The following is a 19,129-nucleotide window of genomic DNA, read 5'->3' as shown; positions in this document are numbered from 1 at the left end:
GGGTCACATTCTGCATGGAGGTCAGTGACCAGTGGTGTGTCTCAGGGATCTGTTCTGGGACCCCTACTCTTCATGATTTTTGTAAATGACCTAGATGAAGAAGTGGAGGGATGGGTTAGTAACTTTGCTGATGACACAAAGGTTGGAGGTGTTGTGGATAGTGTGGAGGGCTGTCAGAGGTTACAGCAGGACATTGATAGGATGCAAAACTGGGCTGAGAAGTGGCAGATGGAGTTCAACCCAGATAAGTGTGAGGTGGTTCATTTTGGTAGGTCCAATATGATGGCAGAATATAGTATTAATGGTAAGACTCTTGGCAGTGTGGAGGATCAGAGGGATCTTGGGGTCCGAGTCCATAGGACACTCAAAGCTGCTGTGCAGGTTGACTCTGTGGTTAAGAAAGCATATAATGCCTTGGCCATCATCAATCATGGGATTGAGTTTAGGAGCCGAGAGGTAATGTTGCAGCTATATAGGACCCTGGTCAGACCCCATTTGGAGTACTGTGCTCAGTTCTGGTCGCCTCAATACAGGAAAGATGCGGAAGCCATATAAAGGATGCAGAGGAGATTTACAAGGATGTTACCTAGATTGCGGAGCATGCCTTATGAGAATAGGTTGAGTGAACTCGGCCTTTTCTCCTTCGAGGGATGAAGGATTAGAGGTGACCTGATAGAGGTGTACAAGGTGATGAGAGGCATTGATCGTGTGGATAGTCAGACGCTTTTTCCCAGGACTGAAATGGCTAGCATGAGAGGGCACAGTTTTAAGGTGCTTAGAAGTAGGTACAGAAGAGATGTCAGAAGTAAGTTATTGTTGTTTATTTTACGTAGAGAATGGTGAGTGTGTGGAATGGGCTGCCAATGATGGTAGTGGAGGCGGATACGATAGGGTCTTTTAAGAGACTCCTGGACAGGTACATGGAGCTCAGAAAAATCAAGGGCTATGGGTAACCCTCTGTAATTTCTAAGGTAAGAACATGTTTGGCACAGCTTTTTGGGCTGAAGGGCCTCTATTGTGCTGTAGGTTTTCTATGTTTCTAACTCCAACCTTTGTTGATCTGCAAACCTACTACCACACCATTCCAGATCCCCAACCAAGTCATTTGTAAAAAATCACAAAGAATAGGGGTCCCAAACTCCGCCATGGAAGGTCACAAGTCTGGCTGTGAAAGGAGGAGGGTAAGGCATGGGCAAGCAACCACATCCTATAAAAACCCAGAGCTACAGAAATGCAACAAAAGCTCCAAATCCCTCACCCAGGGAGAGGAATGGTCTTCACTTAGAAGACGCATGAAGCTGTGAGGTGAAAGCAGAAGATACAGAGCTAATCAACCATCCATTGGCTCAGGACAGAGGACTATGGCAAGCTGCTGTTGGCGGTCTATGCCCCAGTAGGGGTGATGGCAGGGGTCCCAGAACAGATCCCTATAGAACACCACGTCACCAACCTCCAGGCAGAATACACTCCATCTACTACCAGCCTCTGCCTTCTGTGGGCAAGCCACTTTTGAAATTGGACCACAAACAAGAGAAAATCTGCAGCTGCCGGAAATCTGAACCACACACACAAAATGCTGCAGGAACTCAGCAGGCCGGGCAGCATCTATGGAGAGGAGTACGGTCAACAATTCAGGGCAAAGTCCTTCAGCAGGACTTACAATTAGATATCAGTTTTTGATGTCTGCAGAAAAAGATGCACAGCTAACAGCCTTTGACTAAAATAGATCACAGCTGCTCAGTATTTCAACTTCAACTGTTCACCTGGGTCTCAATAATCTTGCCTTATATAAATATCAATTTCAGGTTTTGATATTTTCAATTAACCCTCCCCGCACTGTTTCACTTCCAATAGCTTCCTTGACACTTTAAAACTGCCAAATGGTTACAGCAGTTCACGAAGTTCAGAATACGTGTAACAAGTTCAAGATTCAAAATAGTGTAATGTCATTTCCAGTACACAAGTGTAAAGGGGATCAAAACTCCGGATCTGATGCAGCACAAAAAAAACAATAATAGTAAAAAGCTTAATAAATATAAACACATAAGATAGCTTATATACATTACATCCAGAAAGTGACACTAGGCACAGGAGTGTCTGTACATAGGATGACTCTGACAGGAAATGATAAAGTCGTGGTGGTTGGGGGTGTGGAGGGGTGGGTTAGTGGGTGGAGGTGTTGATCAGCCTTACTGCTTGGGGAAAGTAATTGTTTTTGAGTCAGGTGGTCCTGCTATGTAGCTATGATGCTATGTAGCCTCCTCCCTGATGGGATTGGGACAAGCAGTGATGAGCAGAGTGGGTGGGATCCTTCTTGACATTACTGGCCCTTTTCTGTATACACGTACTTAATGGCAGGTAGGCTGGTGTTGGTGATGTGGTGGGCAATTTGAATTACCCATTGTTTAGCTTTCCTGTCTGCCACAGTGCAGTTTCTATACCATGCAGTGATGCAGCTTGTTAGGAAGCTCTCCACTGCGTATCTGTAGAATGAGGTGAGTACAGATGTTCAAGTTAAGTTGTCATTCAATCACACATGAATACCCATGCATACAGTCGAACAGAACAGCATTACTTTGGGGCAAGGTGCAAAACAGAGCACCGCAGTCAAACACAGCATAAGACACATACAGCACAGAAAAGAAATCAACAAAATACAGACACAAAAAACATATAGCGCAAGACCCTGAGTCCACAAATGTTGCAGTGGTTTGCAGTCGAACACAATACAGCTTATTTTCTGCTGAGAAAACACTGGGGGGGTGGGTTGCAACGACTCCAGCAAGTACTCTGCACTCCAGTGATGCACACCGACTCCCATGCCTCTTTCCTGGAGGGGGGGGGGCCTGCAAACAGGTGACATCGCGGCCTGAGGAATAGTCCTTGCTATGACCAAGGGCATGCAGCTCCCCCACCTCCGCCCTGCTGTTCACCAATAAAGCAATGAATTGGACTTGCAGCATTCCAAATCATCAATGCCCAACAAGGTCTTGCAATCACAACAAAACCAACTAAGGCTCGCTGGTAGACTGCACATTTCCTTCTTCACCGACATATCTCAGACGCAGGCAGCAACACAGTCTGCACCTAGTCCAGCTCTGCCAACAAACAACTGGCTGGTGGTGTAGACCTTCAGTAGTTTAAGTCCTTAATATCCAGTAGGGTCTTGCAAACATAAACAAAAATTTTAAAAAAACAATAACACCTTTGGTTGACCCTATAGAAGACATCTGAGTGTCCTATAGATGGCATCTGAGTGCGCTGCCATCTTACCAAATGCTAGATATGTCTTGTTCAGCTCACTTCAGCCTCCTCAGAAAGTAGAGGTGTAGATGAACTTAAAATTGGTAAGTTAGAGTGAAGCTAGTTATCGCCACAGGGAGGCAGAGCCCCTTGTATTGATGTGTGTGTGTGCGTGTGTGTGCACGCGTGCGTGCGTGTAAGAGAGAGGGGTGAGAAAAATATATTTGGTGGTCACATCAGGTTGAATGTTGAATGAGAAATCTGTTGAACGTGGAAGGTGAGGATGAAGTGAAAACCTTCAGGATACAAAGTGAGGTCAGAGGGGTGAAATCAAAATCAGATTGATTATCACTAACATACACTCATGGCCGCTTTATTAGGTACACCGGCTCATTAATGTAAATATCTAATTATGTGGCAGCAACTCAATAGTTAATAGATGCAGACATGGTCAAGAAGTTCTGTTGTTGTTCAGATCAAACATCAGAAAAGGAAAGAAATGTGATCTAAGTGGCTGACTGTGGAATGATTGTTGGTGCCAGGTGAAGTGGTTTGAGTATTTCAGAAACTGCTGATCTGAATTTTCACACACAACAGTCTCTAGAGTTTACAGATATGTTGTGTAAGACAAAAAAGAACATTCAGTGAGCAACAGTTCTGTGGGTGTAAATGCCTTTTTAATGAGAAAGGAGAATGGCCAGACTGGTTCAAGCAGACAAGGTAACAGTAATCTAATATCCACACGTTACAACAGTGGTGTGCATAAGAGCATCTCTGCACTATAGATAAAACAACCCAAGTTTGTCCAACCTCTTGTTAGGCACATGCCCTCTCATCCAGGTAGTATCCTGGTGAACCTCTTTTGCCCCCTCTCCAAAGCCTCAACATCCTTCCTGTAATAGGGGGAACAGAACTGTACACAATACTCCCAATGTGGCCCAATTAGAGTTTTATAAAGCTGCAACATAACTTTCTGACTTATGAACTCAAAGCCTCTACTAGTAAATGCAAGTCCATATGCCTTCTTAACCACCCTACCAACCTATGTAGACACTTTCAGTGAATTATGAACCTGGACCCCAAGATCCCTCTGCTCATCACATATTTCTGATTAAACTTTGTTTCTTTTGGTAAATAAAAACATCTCACAAAGGAAATGATAACTACCTAATGGAATGGACCCAAAACAGGATCTTATCACTTCGGTTGGCCACCTCAAGAGGACAATTATAAGCTAACAAGGTTGCTGAGGAACTTAAGGAACATACAGGCCCAGACTATGTAAACACTGTACACTTTCTTCCTTAACACAAGAGATTCTGCAGATGCTGCAAGTCGAAAGTAACACACAAAATGCCGGTGGAACTCAGCAGGTCAGGCAGCATCTACGGAGAGGAATAAATAGACAATGTTTCAGGCTGAGACCCTTCATCAGGAGTGGAAAGGAAGGGAGCAGAAGCCAGAATAAAAAAGTGGGTGTGTGGGGAAGGACTAGAATCTGTCAAATAACAAGTGAAACAAGTTGAGGGGAAAGATAGGTAGAAAGTTAGGAGGAAGCAAATATCCGAAACACAAGAGATTCTTCAGATATTGGAAATCTTGAACAAGACATACAAAAAGCAGGAGGAACTTTGCAGATCAGGCAGCATCAACAGTCCAAGTTTGGGCTGAGACCCTTCATCAGGACTGCTTTCAGAACATTCTGACAACATCAGAGTTTTTTTTAAACCAGATTTATTTTTGTACACAGACGGTTCACCTTTGCATGTGTTTTGTAACACTGTGACAACATACATCTCTGGTACTTACTCTCCTGCTCCTGGAGATTGTGTGCCAAACTGTGATCCTCACGAACGGCAAACTGACGGCACACTGCAAGAGAAACAAAATGGTTAAACTCCAAACCCCACACACATTTAACCTTGAGTGATGATGGACGTTTTTTAAAAACAGCTACAAACTAAGATTCTTGAGGTAAGATAATATGACATAGGAGCAAAATGTCAGATTGAGTTTAATCCGGCCAAATGTGAAGTGCTGCCCTTTGGTAGGTCAAATGTGAGGAACAAGACCCTTAAGAATGTTGATACACAGAGGAACTTGAGGACCATTAGACACAGGAGAATTAGGACATCCAATTCACTGAGTTTGCTCTGCCATTCCATCATGCTGGATTTATTGTCCCCCTCAACCCCGTTTTCCTGCATTCTCCTTATAATGTTTTGACACCCCGAGTCTAATCAACCCCTGCTTTAAATATACCCACAGCCGTCTGTTGCAATGAAACCTACAGATTCACCACCCTCTGACTAAAGAAATATTTCCTCATCTCCATCACCCTGCTTCAATCCTTAGCACCACTGAGGTTGCGCAAGACTAGTACTAAAGGTCATGGGTAATGCATGAGAGGTGAAATGGTGAAGGAGGATCTGATGGGGAACCTCTTCAGTCAGAGGCTGGTGCAAGTGTGGATGAGCTGCCAGTGAAAGTGGTGGATGTGGGTTTGATTTCAACAGGTGGTAAAAAATTTCACTCCCCTGAAACTTCAATTCCATTGAACTGTTTCCACAACCTATAGACTCTCTTCAAGGATTCTTCATCTCATGTTCTCAATATTTATTGCTTATTTATTTATTAATATTATTTTCATTTTGTATTTACACAGTTTATGGCCTTTTGCATATTGGTTGTTGGTCTGTCCTGTTGTGTGCGGTTCTTCATTTATGCTGTTGTGTGTCTTTGTACTTACTGTGAATGCCCTCAAGAAAATGTATGTGGTGACATACAGTTGAAGTCAGAAGTTTACATACACCTTAGCCAAATACATTTAAACTCAGTTTTTCACAATTCCTGATGTTTAATCCTAGAAAATATTCCCTGTCTTAGGTCAGTTAGGATCACTACTTTACTCTAAGAATGTGAAATGTCAGAATAATAGTGGAGAGAATGATTTATTTCAGCTTTTATTTCTTTCATCACATTCCCAGTGGGTTAGAAGTTTACATACACTTTGTTAGTATTTGGTAGCATTGCCTTTAAATTGCTTGACTTGGGTCAAACGTTTTGGGTAGCCTTCCACAAGCTTCTCACAATAAGTTGCCGGAATTTTGTTCCATTCCTCCAGACAAACTGAGTCAGGTTTGTAGGCCTCCTTGCTCGCACACACTTTTTCAGTTCTGCCCACAAATTTTCTATCGGATTGGGGTCAGAGCTTTGTGATGGCCACTCCGGTACCTTGACTTTGTTGTCCTTAAGCAATTTTGCCACAACTTTGGAGATATGCTTGGGGTCACTGTCCATTTGGAAGACCCATTTGTGACCGAGCTTTAACTTCCTGGCTGATGTCTTGAGATATTGCTTCAATATATCTACATAATTTTCCTTCCTTATGATGTCATCTATTTTGTGAAATGCACCAGTCCCTCGTCCAGCAAAGCACCCCCACAACATGATGCTGCCACCCCCATGCTTCATGGTTGGAATGGTGTTCTTCCACTTGCAAGCCTCACCCTTTTTCCTCCAAACATAACGATGGTCATTATGGCCAAACAGTTCAACTTTTGTTTTATCAGACCAGAGGAGATTTCTCCAAAAAGTAAGATATTTGCCCCCATGTGCACTTGCAAACTGTAGCCTGGCTTTTTTATGGTGGTTTTGGAACTGTGGCTTCTTCCTTACTGAGCAGCCTTTCAGGTTATGTCGATATAGAACTCCTTTTACTGTGGATATAGATACTTGTCTACCTGTTTCCTCCAGCATCTTCACAAGGTCCTTTGCTGTTGTTCTGGGATTGATTTGCACTTTTTGCGCCAAAGTACGTTCATCTCTAGGAAACAGAATGCATTTCCTTCCTGAGCGGTATGACGGCTGCGTGGTCCCATGGTGTTTATACTTGAGTACTATTGATTGTACAGATGAACGTGGTACTTTCAGGCGTTTGGAAGCTACTCCAAGGATGAACCAGACTTGTGGAGGTCCACAATTTTTTTTCTGAGGTCTTGGCTGATTTCTTTTGATTTTGTTTGTAAACTTTCGACCCACTGGAATTGTGATATAGTCAATTAAAAGTGAAATAATCTGTCTGTAAACAGTTGTTGGAAAAATTACTCATGTCATGCACAAAATAGATGTCCTCAACGTCTTGCCAAAACTATAGTTCGCTAATATGTAATCCGTGGTGTGGTTAAACCAATGAGTTTTAAGGACTTCAACCTAAGTGCATGTAAACTTCTGACTTCAACTGTATATGCACTTTGATAATACATTTACTTTGAGGTTTGTGCTGGGAGCAGCCCACAAATGTCACAGTGCTTTTAATGTCGACAACTCTGCAACCTTGACCCATGCATCTTTGAAATGCGGGAGGAAATTGGAGCATCCAGAGGAAAGTATGTGGTGATGGGGTGAGTCCATATGTTTGAGAACAGTTCAGTGCTGGGGGTGAGTGAACTTATCCCCTTGGGTTCAAGAGCCTGGTGGTTGAGGAGGACTATCTGTTCCCGATCCTGATGGTGCAAGTCCTGATGCATTGAAGCAAACAACACAAAGTTAATATTTAACCTTAAACTCTAACCTTTAATCCTTAATCATTTTTCTATCCAGTCGACTGCTTCACCTACCTTCTCCATTCAAAGATAAGGGTTATTTGTCACATCTATAATCCAAGTATACAGCAAAATACATCATTTACTTCAAATCATACCAGTGAGGATTGTATGGCAGGTGGAGATACGTCTCAACCAAAGGAGGCGTAAGGTACTCCTTTCCTCCACTAGTCTGCAGGTCACCCTTGGTCACCTGCTGATCCCTCCCCACCACATCAGAGTGATGTGAGGCTATGGGAGCAGGTGGTGGAAGGTCACATCACAAGTCCTGCTTATGTGACCACAGGCACCAGGCAATCTCTGAAGAGTATTGACAATGGCTCGGGTCACCCATCTCGTAAAGACACTGCCCAGAAGGCAGCAATGGCAAACTACTTCCGTAGAATTTGCCAAAAACAATCATGGAAAGACCATGATCGCCCACCTCATACGACACGGCACATCACGATGATGATGATGATGATGATGATTGTTAGATACGTGGGTTAAGACCAAAGGAAAAATGGCTGGAGTGCTCAGCACTTTAGTGCAAGAGTATTTATTAGGTGTGTCAAAAATCAAACTTACAAAAATTAGCTAAAATAGTGAAAAGATAACTGCCAATATTTATGAAAATATATCTACCAAACAGCATAATAATAGTTGCATACTATTTGTCCAGGCTCTCTCCCACTGAGAGCACAGAGCTCATTTAAACTGGCACTAGGACAGTATCATATTTAATTCTCAACAGAGCACCATTAAGTCTACCCATAAATTAGAATACCATAGAACACTGTACCACAGTACAGGCCCTTCAGCCCTCCATGTTGTGCCGACCCATATAATCCTTAAAAAAAAGTACTAAACCCACACTACCCCATAACCCTCCATTTTTCTTTCATCCATGTGCCTGTCCAAGAGGCTTTTAAATACCCCTAATGTTTTAACCTTCACCACCATCCCTGGCAAGTCATTCCAGGCACTGACAACCTTCTGTGTAAAAAACTTACCCCTGATGTCTCCCCTAAACTTCACTCCCTTCATTTTGTACCTATACCCTCTGGTGTTTGCTATTGGTGCCCTGGGAAACTGGTACTGACTATCTACACAATATGATGCACCCCACAATGTAGTTATAATCATATTACAAAATAAACAGAGGAATCTACTTTAAATACAGTATACAATCAACATATACACATTTTACACACCAAAGTAGTGGAATATTGCACCATGTATGGTGGGAGAGGCACCACAAAGCCAAACCCTTCATTAATGGTATAAACCAGGGGAATACATTGAATTGCACTCAGTACGACGACAACAAAATAACAAAGCAACGTGTGCATCTGCGCACTAATGCGCATGTGTAAAGAGTGCATTTACACAGCTCTCCCAGTCACAATGATGAGGATTGTGCTTTTGGCATGCCCCGAATTACTAACCCTTATACAACCATATAACAATTACAGCACAGAAACAGGCCATCTCAGCCCTGCTAGTCCGTGCCAACACTTACACTCACCTAGTCCCACTGGCCTGCACTCAGCCCATAATGCTCCATTCCTTTCCTGTCCACATACCTATCCAATTTTACTTTAAATGACAATACCGAACCTGCCTCTACCACTTCTACTGGAAGCTCATTCCACACAGATACCACTCTCTAAGTAAAGAAATTCCCCCTCGTGCTACCCTTAAACTTTTGCCCCCTAACTCTCAAATCATGTCCACTTGTTTGAATCTCCCCTACTCTCAATGGAAAAAGCCTATCCACGTCAACTTGATCTATCCCCCTCATAATTTTAAATACCTCTATCAAGTCCCCCCTCAACCTTCTACACTCCAAAGAATAAAGACCTAACTTGTTCAAACTTTCCCTGTAACTTAGGTGCTGAAACCCAGGTAACATTCTAGTAAATCTTCTCTGTACTTTCTCTATTTTGTTGACATCTTTTTCTATAATTCGGAGACCAGAACTGTACACAATTATGTTCATGTTCCCACTGACAGTCTGATACGCCTGTTTTGAGGCGGAAAATTACATGGTAGTGAGGGAGTCCACCCCTCCTACAAATGACCAGGTGCTGTGTCTCACCGTGGCCGATGTGAGGAGAACCCTGTGCAGGGTCAACCCACGGAAGGCTGCTGGACCAGACAACATTCCTGGTAGAGTGCTCAGAGGATGTGCAGATCAGCTAGTAGATTATCTCACTGACATCTTCAACATCTCCCTGAGCAGCGCCACCATTTCAATGTGCTCCAAGGCCGCCACCATCGTCCCTGTGCCGAAGAAATCTTGTGTCCTGCCTAAATGTCTACCGTCCCATTGCACTCTCATCATCATGAAGTGTTTTGAGAGGCTCATCATGAGGCATATCAAGACCCTGAAGCCCCCCCTCATTGGACCCCCTGCAGTTTGCGTATTGTCCGAACCGCTCAACAGACGACACCATTGCCATCACCCTCCACCTGGCCCTAACCCACAGGGACAGAAAAGACACATACGTTCGGATGCTGTTCATAGACTTCCGTTCAGCATTCAACACAATCATCCCTCAGAAACTGATTGGAAAGCTGAGCCTACTGGGTCTGAACACCTCCCTCTGCAACTGGATCCTAGACTTCCTGACTGGGAGACCTCAGTCAGTCTGGATCAGAGGCAGCATCTCCAACACCATCACACTGAGCACAGGGGACCCCAGGGCTGTGTGCTCAGTCCACTGCCATTCACTCTGCTGACCCACGACTGTGCTGCAACACACAGCTCGAACCACATCAACAAGTTCACCAATGACACGATTGTGGTGGGTCTCATCAGCATGAACGACGAGTCAGCTTACAGAGAAGAGATGCAATGGCTAACGGACTGGTGCAGAGCCAACAACCTGTCTCTGAATGTGAACAAAACAAAAGAGATAGTTGTTGACTTCAGGAGGGCACGGAGCGACCACTCCCCACTGAACATCGACGGCTCCTCGGTAGAGATCGTTAAGAGCACCAAAGTTCTTGGTGTTCACCTGGCACAGAATCTCACCTGGTCCCTCAACACCAGCTCCATAGCAAAGAAAGCCCAGCAGTGTCTCAACTTTCTGCGAAGGCTGAGGAAAGTCCATCTCCCACCCCCCCATCCTCATCACATTCTACAGGGGTTGTATTGAGAGCATCCTGAGCAGCTGCATCTCTGCCTGGTTCAGAAATTGCACCACCTCGGATCACAAGACCCTGCAGCAGATAGTGAGGTCAGCTGAGAAGATCATCGGGGTCTCTTTTCCTGTCATTATGGATGTTTACACTACACGCTGCATCCGCAAAGCAAACAGCATCATGAAGGACCCCACTCACCCCTCATACAAACTCTTCTCCCTCCTGCTGTCTGGGAAAAGGCACCGAAACATTCAGGCTTTCATGACCAGACTATGTAACAGTTTCTTCCCCCAAGCTATCAGAGTCAATATCCAGAGCTTGGACTGACACCAACTTACTGCCCTATTGTCTTGTTTATTATTTATTGTAATGCCTGCATTGTTTTGTGCACTTTATGCAGTCTGTAGTCTAGTGTAGTTTCTTTTCTGTGTTGTTTTTTTACGTAGTTCTGTCTAGTTTTTGTACTGTGTCATGAAACATGTTGACTCATTTTTACTATGTATTGTACCAGCAGTTATGGTTGAGATGACAATAAAAAAGACTTGACTTGATAACAAGAACGTGACTTCACCCATAAGACTGATTTTTAAAAATTGAGAGATTTCTGGATATCAGCAGATAGTTTTACTGGGATAAAATGTTTTATCTGGTTTGCTTGGTGGTTAAGAAGGCATATGGAGTCAGCTGGAGACGCTCATGGAGTGAGTACTGTTTTGGATTCACTCCATAACCTTTACTTTTTTTAACCTTCGATCACCCTTATTCAGCTTATTTTTACCTATACCGAAAGTTTCTTTGTTAATTTTTTTTTTGGATTTACTGCCAAGAGTTTGTTGTGAACTTTTGAAGATATGCAAACAGAAATGTATCTCAGGTCTAAGGGACGGGATCCCGGAAGCAATCCGAACGGTAACGGAAAAAAGCAGGCTCCGCCACAACAAACTCAATTAACTTTTGAATTGTTTATGGAGGTTTTGGATAAAAAATTTGCTGAACTACAACAATTTTTTAAAGAAGATATAAAGGCTTTTCAAGAGTACATGGTTAAGACAGATTTAGTAATTAAACAGCAACAAGCTCTTATTGCGTCTCTGCAAGAAGATGCTCGGAAGCGAGATTTGACTATTGAAAAACTACAACAGGATTTAATTTTGACCATTAAGCTGATGGAAGCCCTTAAAGCCAAGAGTGACGATTTTGAGAATCGGTCCAGAAGACAGAACTTACGTATACTTGGTCTTCCAGACTGCATAGAAAAAGATGACCCTTCGAAATATTTTGCTCAACTTTTAAAAGAAGCGTTTCCGACGATTTTCCCGAATAACCCTCCTTTATTGGATCGGGCACATAGAATTCGGCGTCGATCACCGAGTGCTACAGACAAAACTTCGGTGGTAATTGTCCGGTTCCATTATGTACATGACAAAGAACAACTTATAAGAGCAGCTCGTCGAGCAGGAATGATTAAATTCTAAGAATTTTGCTTCCGCCTGGTCGAAGACTTTAATCCTGACCTTTTAAAAAGAAGGCTTCTTTTTAAACCGTTGATGGCTGACTGTTATGAGAAAAATCTGAAACCTGCGCTTCTATACCCTGCGAAGCTTCGAATATCTCCGTCGAATGCTCCACGACAGGTTTTCATTTCAACTTCAGAAGCGAGAAAATATCTGGAGGAGAACTTCCCTACTGCTACAGACACCAGTCTCTAATAAATGAACGATTCTGATCGTGTCAGATGGTTCTCGATCTGTTAAACCAGAATTAAAATCTGGTTATTGGTGTAGGTTCATCCTATACTTTATACTTAAGTTAAAGTGTGTTTTCGTCATATTAATTGTTTTGCCTTATACACTTTAATCATTTAACTACATACTTGTCCATTAACTTTGTTCCTTTTAAGGTATATTTTTAATTCTTTGAAGGTGATTTTTTCTTTGATTAAGGTGGTGGTTTTTTGAAAAAGATTTTTGGTTTTGCTTAAGATGGCGTTATGTTGTTTTATTTTTTCACCTTTTTCCTACAATGCATCGCTTATCAGAGCTTAAATATTTTTTGTTTTGTCTGGGCTAGAGCCCGATTTATAATTTTTTTCAGTGATTATATTTTTATTCTTTTTACAACTAACTATACTTAGAAATATGGTTTTTATTATAGCGATTTTAATTTTTAAAGTTGGGGTGATTCTTTTATATATATCCTTTATATATGGAGTGTTCTTCAGCTGACATGGGGGTAGGATTAGAATTACTTTTTCTCTTTTTAAGTCATATTTTGGCTTTTTCTCTTTTTCTTGGGGGGTGGGGGGGGATGGTCTGTTTTCTAATTCTATTTTTTTTGCACCAGTTTGTGTTAAGTTTTTTTATTTGGGCTGTTTTAGAACTTCAAATATGTCTGTGTTGTCGTCACTTCCGGGTCTTCTCATTACTTTTGTTCCTCTTCCGGGTGCATGAGTTTATACGTTGGTTAACCCTTTCTATACCAAAGGGTTGATTTTAGAATTATGGCTCAGACCATTAATTTTGTGTCTTGGAATACTAATGGTTTAAATCATCCGATTAAACGAAAGAAGATTTGCAAAGTATTCCAAAGACTTAATGCTCATATCATTTTTGTACTCATGTGAGGAAGGAGGACAAATTTCGTTTTTTTAGATTTTGGCGGGGTCAACAGTATCACGCAAATTCGAATGCTAAAGTAAAAGGAGTTTCGATTTTTATTGACTCCTCTATTTCATTTGTTCATCATGATATTTTTTCGGATCCGAATGGCAGATTTTTGTTAATTACGGGTTTACTTTGTAATAAAAAGGTTGCTTTGGTTAATGTTTACGCTCCAAATGTGGATTGTCCTGACTTTTTTAAGTCTTTATTTACCTCTTCACCCAATCTAAACGAATATGTTAATAATGGGTGGTGACTTTAATTGTTGTTTAAATCCTCTGATGGATAAATCTTTATCTATTCAGACTTTACCTAATAAGTCGGCCACTTGTATTAACTCTTTTTTGACTGACAATGGAGTTTTTGATATTTGGAGATTCCGGCATCCTAATGACAAAGAGTTTTCTTTTTTCTCACATGTTTATCACTCTTATTCGAGAATTGATTATTTTTTTATAGACTCTTGTTTTATTCCATTGGTAATCGGTTGTAACTATGATATTATAGCTATCTCTGATCATGCTCCATTATTACTTTCTATGAAATTTACGGATACAGCTTCTAATGCCAGACAATGGTGATTTGACTCTACCTTGTTGCAAGACTCTGACTTTATAAAATTTATGGAGGAGCAGATCGACTTCTTCCTTTCAACTAATTCTACAGATGATATTTCCTGCGGAACACTTTGGGACACTTTTAAAGCGTATATACGTGGACAGATTATTTCTTATTCTGTTGGTTTGAGGAAACGTACTAAGATGGAAACTCTTTTATTGGTTGATAAAATTAAAGAGATTGATAAGAAATATTCGATTGCTCCTAGTAAGGAGCTTTACAAACAAAGGGTTGTCCTCGATTGAAAATCAATTAATGAAAACTAAATCTGATTTTTATATACATAGTGATAAATCTGGTAAACTGTTAGCTAGTCAATTGAAGAATGCTTTGGTTAAACGTCAAATCACTAAGATTGGTCAGCAGAATGGGAATCTGACAGTTAATCATGATGAGATAAATAAGGCATTTCAAGACTTCTATACCTCCCTGTATCAATCTGAATTTCCTCAAGATCATAATACCATGTCTGATTTTCTTGGGAAATTAAATTTTCCAAGATTATCATCTGATGATCTTTTGATATTGGATACTCCTATTACGGATGTAGAAATTAAGGGGGCTATTTCCTCAATGAATTCTGGGAAAGCACCGGGTCCAGATGGTTATACAGTTGAATTTTTTAAATTTTTTTCCGCTACTCTTTCCCCTTGGTTAGGTAAGGTTTTTGAGGAAGCCATTAGATTGGGGAATTTGCCATAATCTTTTTATAGTGCTTCCATTTCTTTAATATTGAAGAAAGATAAAGACCCTACTAACTGTGCTTCTTATAGACCTATATCTTTATTGAATGTAGACTCCAAGATTTTTTCCAAGTTACTGGCATCTAGATTGGAGAAGGTATTACCCAAAATTATTTCAGATGATCAAACTGGTTTTATTAAAAATCGTTATTCTTTTTTTAACATTAGGAGATTGTTGAATATTGTTTATACTCCCTCACATGACACTTCAGAATGCGTGATTTCATTAGATGCGGAGAAACCATTTGATAGAGTTGAATGGCCTTACTTATTTAATGTGTTGGAGAAGTTTAATTTTAGTCCGATATTTATATCAATGGATTAAATTGATTTATCATACTCCAGTAGCCTCAGTGTTTACCAATAATCAAAGATCTCCCTTTTTTTCGCCTATTTCGGGGCACTAGCCAAGGATGTCCTCTTAGTCCATTACTATTTAACATTGCCTTAGAACCTTTGGCAATTGCCATCAGACAATCACAGGATATTTTGGGTATTAATCGTGGGACAGATATTCATAAGTTATCTTTGTATGCAGATGATTTATTACTATTCATTTCTAACCCGGAGAAATCCATTCCAGCAGTTTTATCATTATTGGCTCAATTTAGTGAGTTTTCTGGGTATAAGTTAAATCTTAATAAAAGTGAATTGTTTCCTTTGAATAAACGGGTCCCAATTTATGGAAATTTACCTTTTAAATTAGTTAATGACTCTTTTACTTATTTAGGGATCAAAATCACAAAAAACCATAAAGATTTATTTAGCTTTAATTGTTTACCCTTAATTGATCAGATTAAAGGTTTGTTTACTAAGTGGTCACCTTTATCTTTATCCCTAATAGGTAGGATTAATGCTATTAAGATGGTTATTTTACCTAAGTTTTTATATATTTTTCAAGCGATACCAATTTTTATCCCGAAATCTTTTTTTACTAATGTTGACTCTAAAATTTCTTCATATATATGGCAGAATAAAAATCCCAGGTTAGGTAAAACATATTTACAGAAGACAAAAAAGGAAGGCGGGTTAGCGTTGCCTAATTTCAGATTTTACTATTGGGCAGTTAATATTAGATATTTGTTATGTTGAAAGATGGGGGTGGATCTTTTGGCCCTTGTTGGGTGAGTTTAGAAACTAAATCGGTATCAGCTTATGCTCTGGGTTCTATTTTAGGGACTTCTCTCCCTTTTGCTCTTTCTAAATTGCCGAAACGAATTGACAACCCGATAGTTAAACATACTTTGCGTATATGGTTTCAATTTCGGAGATTTTTTGGGTTGACTCGATTCGTTTTAAATAGTCCTATTGTATCTAATTGTTTTTTTCACCCTTCCATTATAGATCAAGCTTATTCGGCTTAGAAAACTAAGGGATTACTAAGATTTTCTGATATATTTTTAGATAATTGTTTCATGTCTTTTGAGCAATTATCCAATAAATATAACTTGCCTAGATTTCATTTTTTTAGATATTTACAGATTAGACATTTTTTAAGTTCTGTACTCTCTACGTTTCCAAATTTTGTGCCTTCAGATATTTTGGAGAGTTTATTTGAATTAGACCCTTTTCAAAAAGGACTTATTTCAAAACTTTATAATATAATTATGAAGATAAGTTCAGAGCCTCTTTATAAGACTAAAAAGGATTGGGAAAGAGAGCTTAGTCTTAGTATTTCTAGTGAGAATTGGGTTAGAATTCTTCAATTAGTTAATACATCATCGTTATGTGCCAAAACATTCATTAATACAATTTAAGGTCGTACATAGGGCCCATATGTCCAAGGATAAATTAGCTCATTTTTACTCTCATATTAGTCCTATTTGTGATAGATGTCATTCTGAAATTGCATCTTTAACTCATATGTTTTGGTCTTGTTCATTTTTGGAGAAATATTGGAAAGATATTTTTGATATTATTTCTGCGGTTTTGAATATCGATTTACAACCTCATCCTATTGCCGCAATTTTTGGTTTACCAATCTTAGACTCACTGCATTTATCTTCTTCTGCCCGTCAAATGATTGCATTTCTAACTCTGATGGCTAGAAGATCTATATTGTTGAATTGGAAAGAAATTAATCCTCCCACTGTATTTAATTGGTTCTCTCAAACTATGTTATGTTTAAATTTAGAAAAAATTAGAAGTGGTACTTTTGAGACTTCTATTAAATTTGAAAAGTTATGGAGACCATTTATTCAACATTTTCATATGATGTAATATGACCCTGTGCCAAGTTCATTTGATTTCCCAGCTTTTAGCTTATGTATTTTGAGAGGACCGGAAGTGACGGCATTGATGAATACTTATTTTTGTGAGATATTATAAACAGCCCCCTTTTTTTTCTCTCTTTTTTTTGCTTCTTTTTTCTTCTATATTAGTTACTAGTTATTAGATTAGCTAGTTTTGCATTATATTTTTTTGTTTTTTTTCTTTCTTTTTTCTGTTTTCTTTATATCATATATTATGAAATATTTAGACTTACTATGTTCATACATATATTTTATGGCTTATGTCTTGGTAAACTCATTTATATTGTAACTATTATGTATGTTTTTTTTCATATACAATGGAATTTATATGTTGGTAATTTCTTTATCAATATATCATTTGTATTCTGTCCATATTACTAATATTAATAAAAAGATTTAGAAAGAAGAAAAAAAAAGAAGGCATATGATGTGTTGTTCATTAGTTGGGGGGGGGGGCATTGAGCTTAAGAGCTGAGTGGTAATGTTGCAGCTCTATAAAACCTTGCTTGGACCACACTTAGAATATACTGTTCAGTACTGGTCAAGGATGAAGAAGCTTTACAAAAGGTGCAGAGAATTACCAGGATGCTGCCTGGATTAGAGAACATGTCCTATGAGGAGAGGTATAAAACAATGATTTGTCTGCTGGTGAGATTGTAAACAATCCTCGCACAGTGCAAAGATGTATCAGTAATAGGTTAACTGGTCATTGTAAATTGTCCTGTGATTGTTAAATCAGTGGTGGGTTGCTGGATGGTATCACTCAAAGGGCCTGTTCCACATTCTCTAAAGAATAATGCTTATGGAACGTGGGAAGAAATCAGAGTACCTGGAGGAGACATGGGGACAACATGCAAACTCCTTACAGGCAACAGCAGGGATCAAACCCCAGTCTCACAGCTGCCACTGTAATGATGTTACACTAACCCCGACATTCCCGTGCCTTCTTACACTATTCTTCTGTTGCTCATTCTCCAACCATTCCCATTCTGCCCTCTGTCACCAATACAATTCCATAAGACCACAAGCTAGTGGAGGAGAATTGGGCCATTCAGCCCACCAGGTCTGCTCCACTATGGCTGACTTTTTTCAGTTCCATATTCCCACATACCAGTGATGTTCAGCACAAGGCAGAATCCGAATCAGATTTATTTTCACTGATATAAGTCATGAAATTTGTTGTTTTGTGGCACCAGGATAGTGCATGACAAAGTTACTACAAATTACAAAATTTTGTAGAGTTTGTATCTACAGGCTACAGTACCTCCTCTCGAGGGCAGTAAAGCACAGAGAGGGCAAGTCCCAGATGGTGAACTTCTCCAGTGGTGGATGCTGTCTCCTTGAGGTATCGCCTCTTGAGTGAAACAACAGAACTTTCCAACTCAATACAGCAGAGCTGGAAAAGTTTTCTAATTTCTGATGATAATTCTGCTTTTCAGACAGGTACTCCCCCCACCCCACCCACAACCCAGACTGTTATTTTGCTCTCTTTCCATTCCTGCCCACGTGAGCCTTGCAGTTCTATTTTGCTGTTTTTCATATCTTTCGAAATTCAGGTTTCAAGATTGTTTAATGTCATTTCCTGTACATAAGTGTGAAGAAAAATGAAATAAGTGTTACTCTGGATTCAATGTAGCACAAAAAGAACAAGATAAAGAGAAAAAAAGAAAAATACAGTAGTGAGGTAGTGTTCATTTTCCATTCAGAAATCTGATGAAGCTGTTCCAAAAATGTTGAGTGTGCGTCTTCAGGCTCCTGTACCTCCTCCTTGATGGTAGCAATGAGAAGAGGGTATGTCCTGGGTGAGGGGGGTCCTTAATGTCAGATGCCGCCTTTTTGAGTCATCACTGTTTGAAGATGTCCTCGATGCTGGGGAGACT

General features: G+C 40.1%; 1 protein-coding gene across 3 annotated transcripts in view; it reads right to left on the bottom strand.

The window, feature by feature from the left end:
• The window catches only part of ccdc50a (coiled-coil domain containing 50a), a 144,941-nt gene that overhangs the window by 98,000 nt on the left and 27,812 nt on the right, over nucleotides 1-19,129 (bottom strand). For 2 of the 3 annotated variants that reach the window (XM_059961192.1, XM_059961195.1), the window contains exon 2: nucleotides 5,053-5,115. In XM_059961192.1, the coding sequence (XP_059817175.1) occupies nucleotides 5,053-5,115 (63 nt within the window). Of the gene's footprint in view, nucleotides 1-5,052; nucleotides 5,116-12,203; nucleotides 18,541-19,129 lie in introns of those variants that run through there. The other variant, XM_059961193.1, reaches the window with a different exon arrangement.

Source organism: Hypanus sabinus, unplaced genomic scaffold (genome assembly GCF_030144855.1).
Source record: "Hypanus sabinus isolate sHypSab1 unplaced genomic scaffold, sHypSab1.hap1 scaffold_410, whole genome shotgun sequence".
Classification (NCBI taxonomy): domain Eukaryota; kingdom Metazoa; phylum Chordata; class Chondrichthyes; order Myliobatiformes; family Dasyatidae; genus Hypanus; species Hypanus sabinus.
This window is presented reverse-complemented; position numbering and strand designations above follow the sequence as displayed.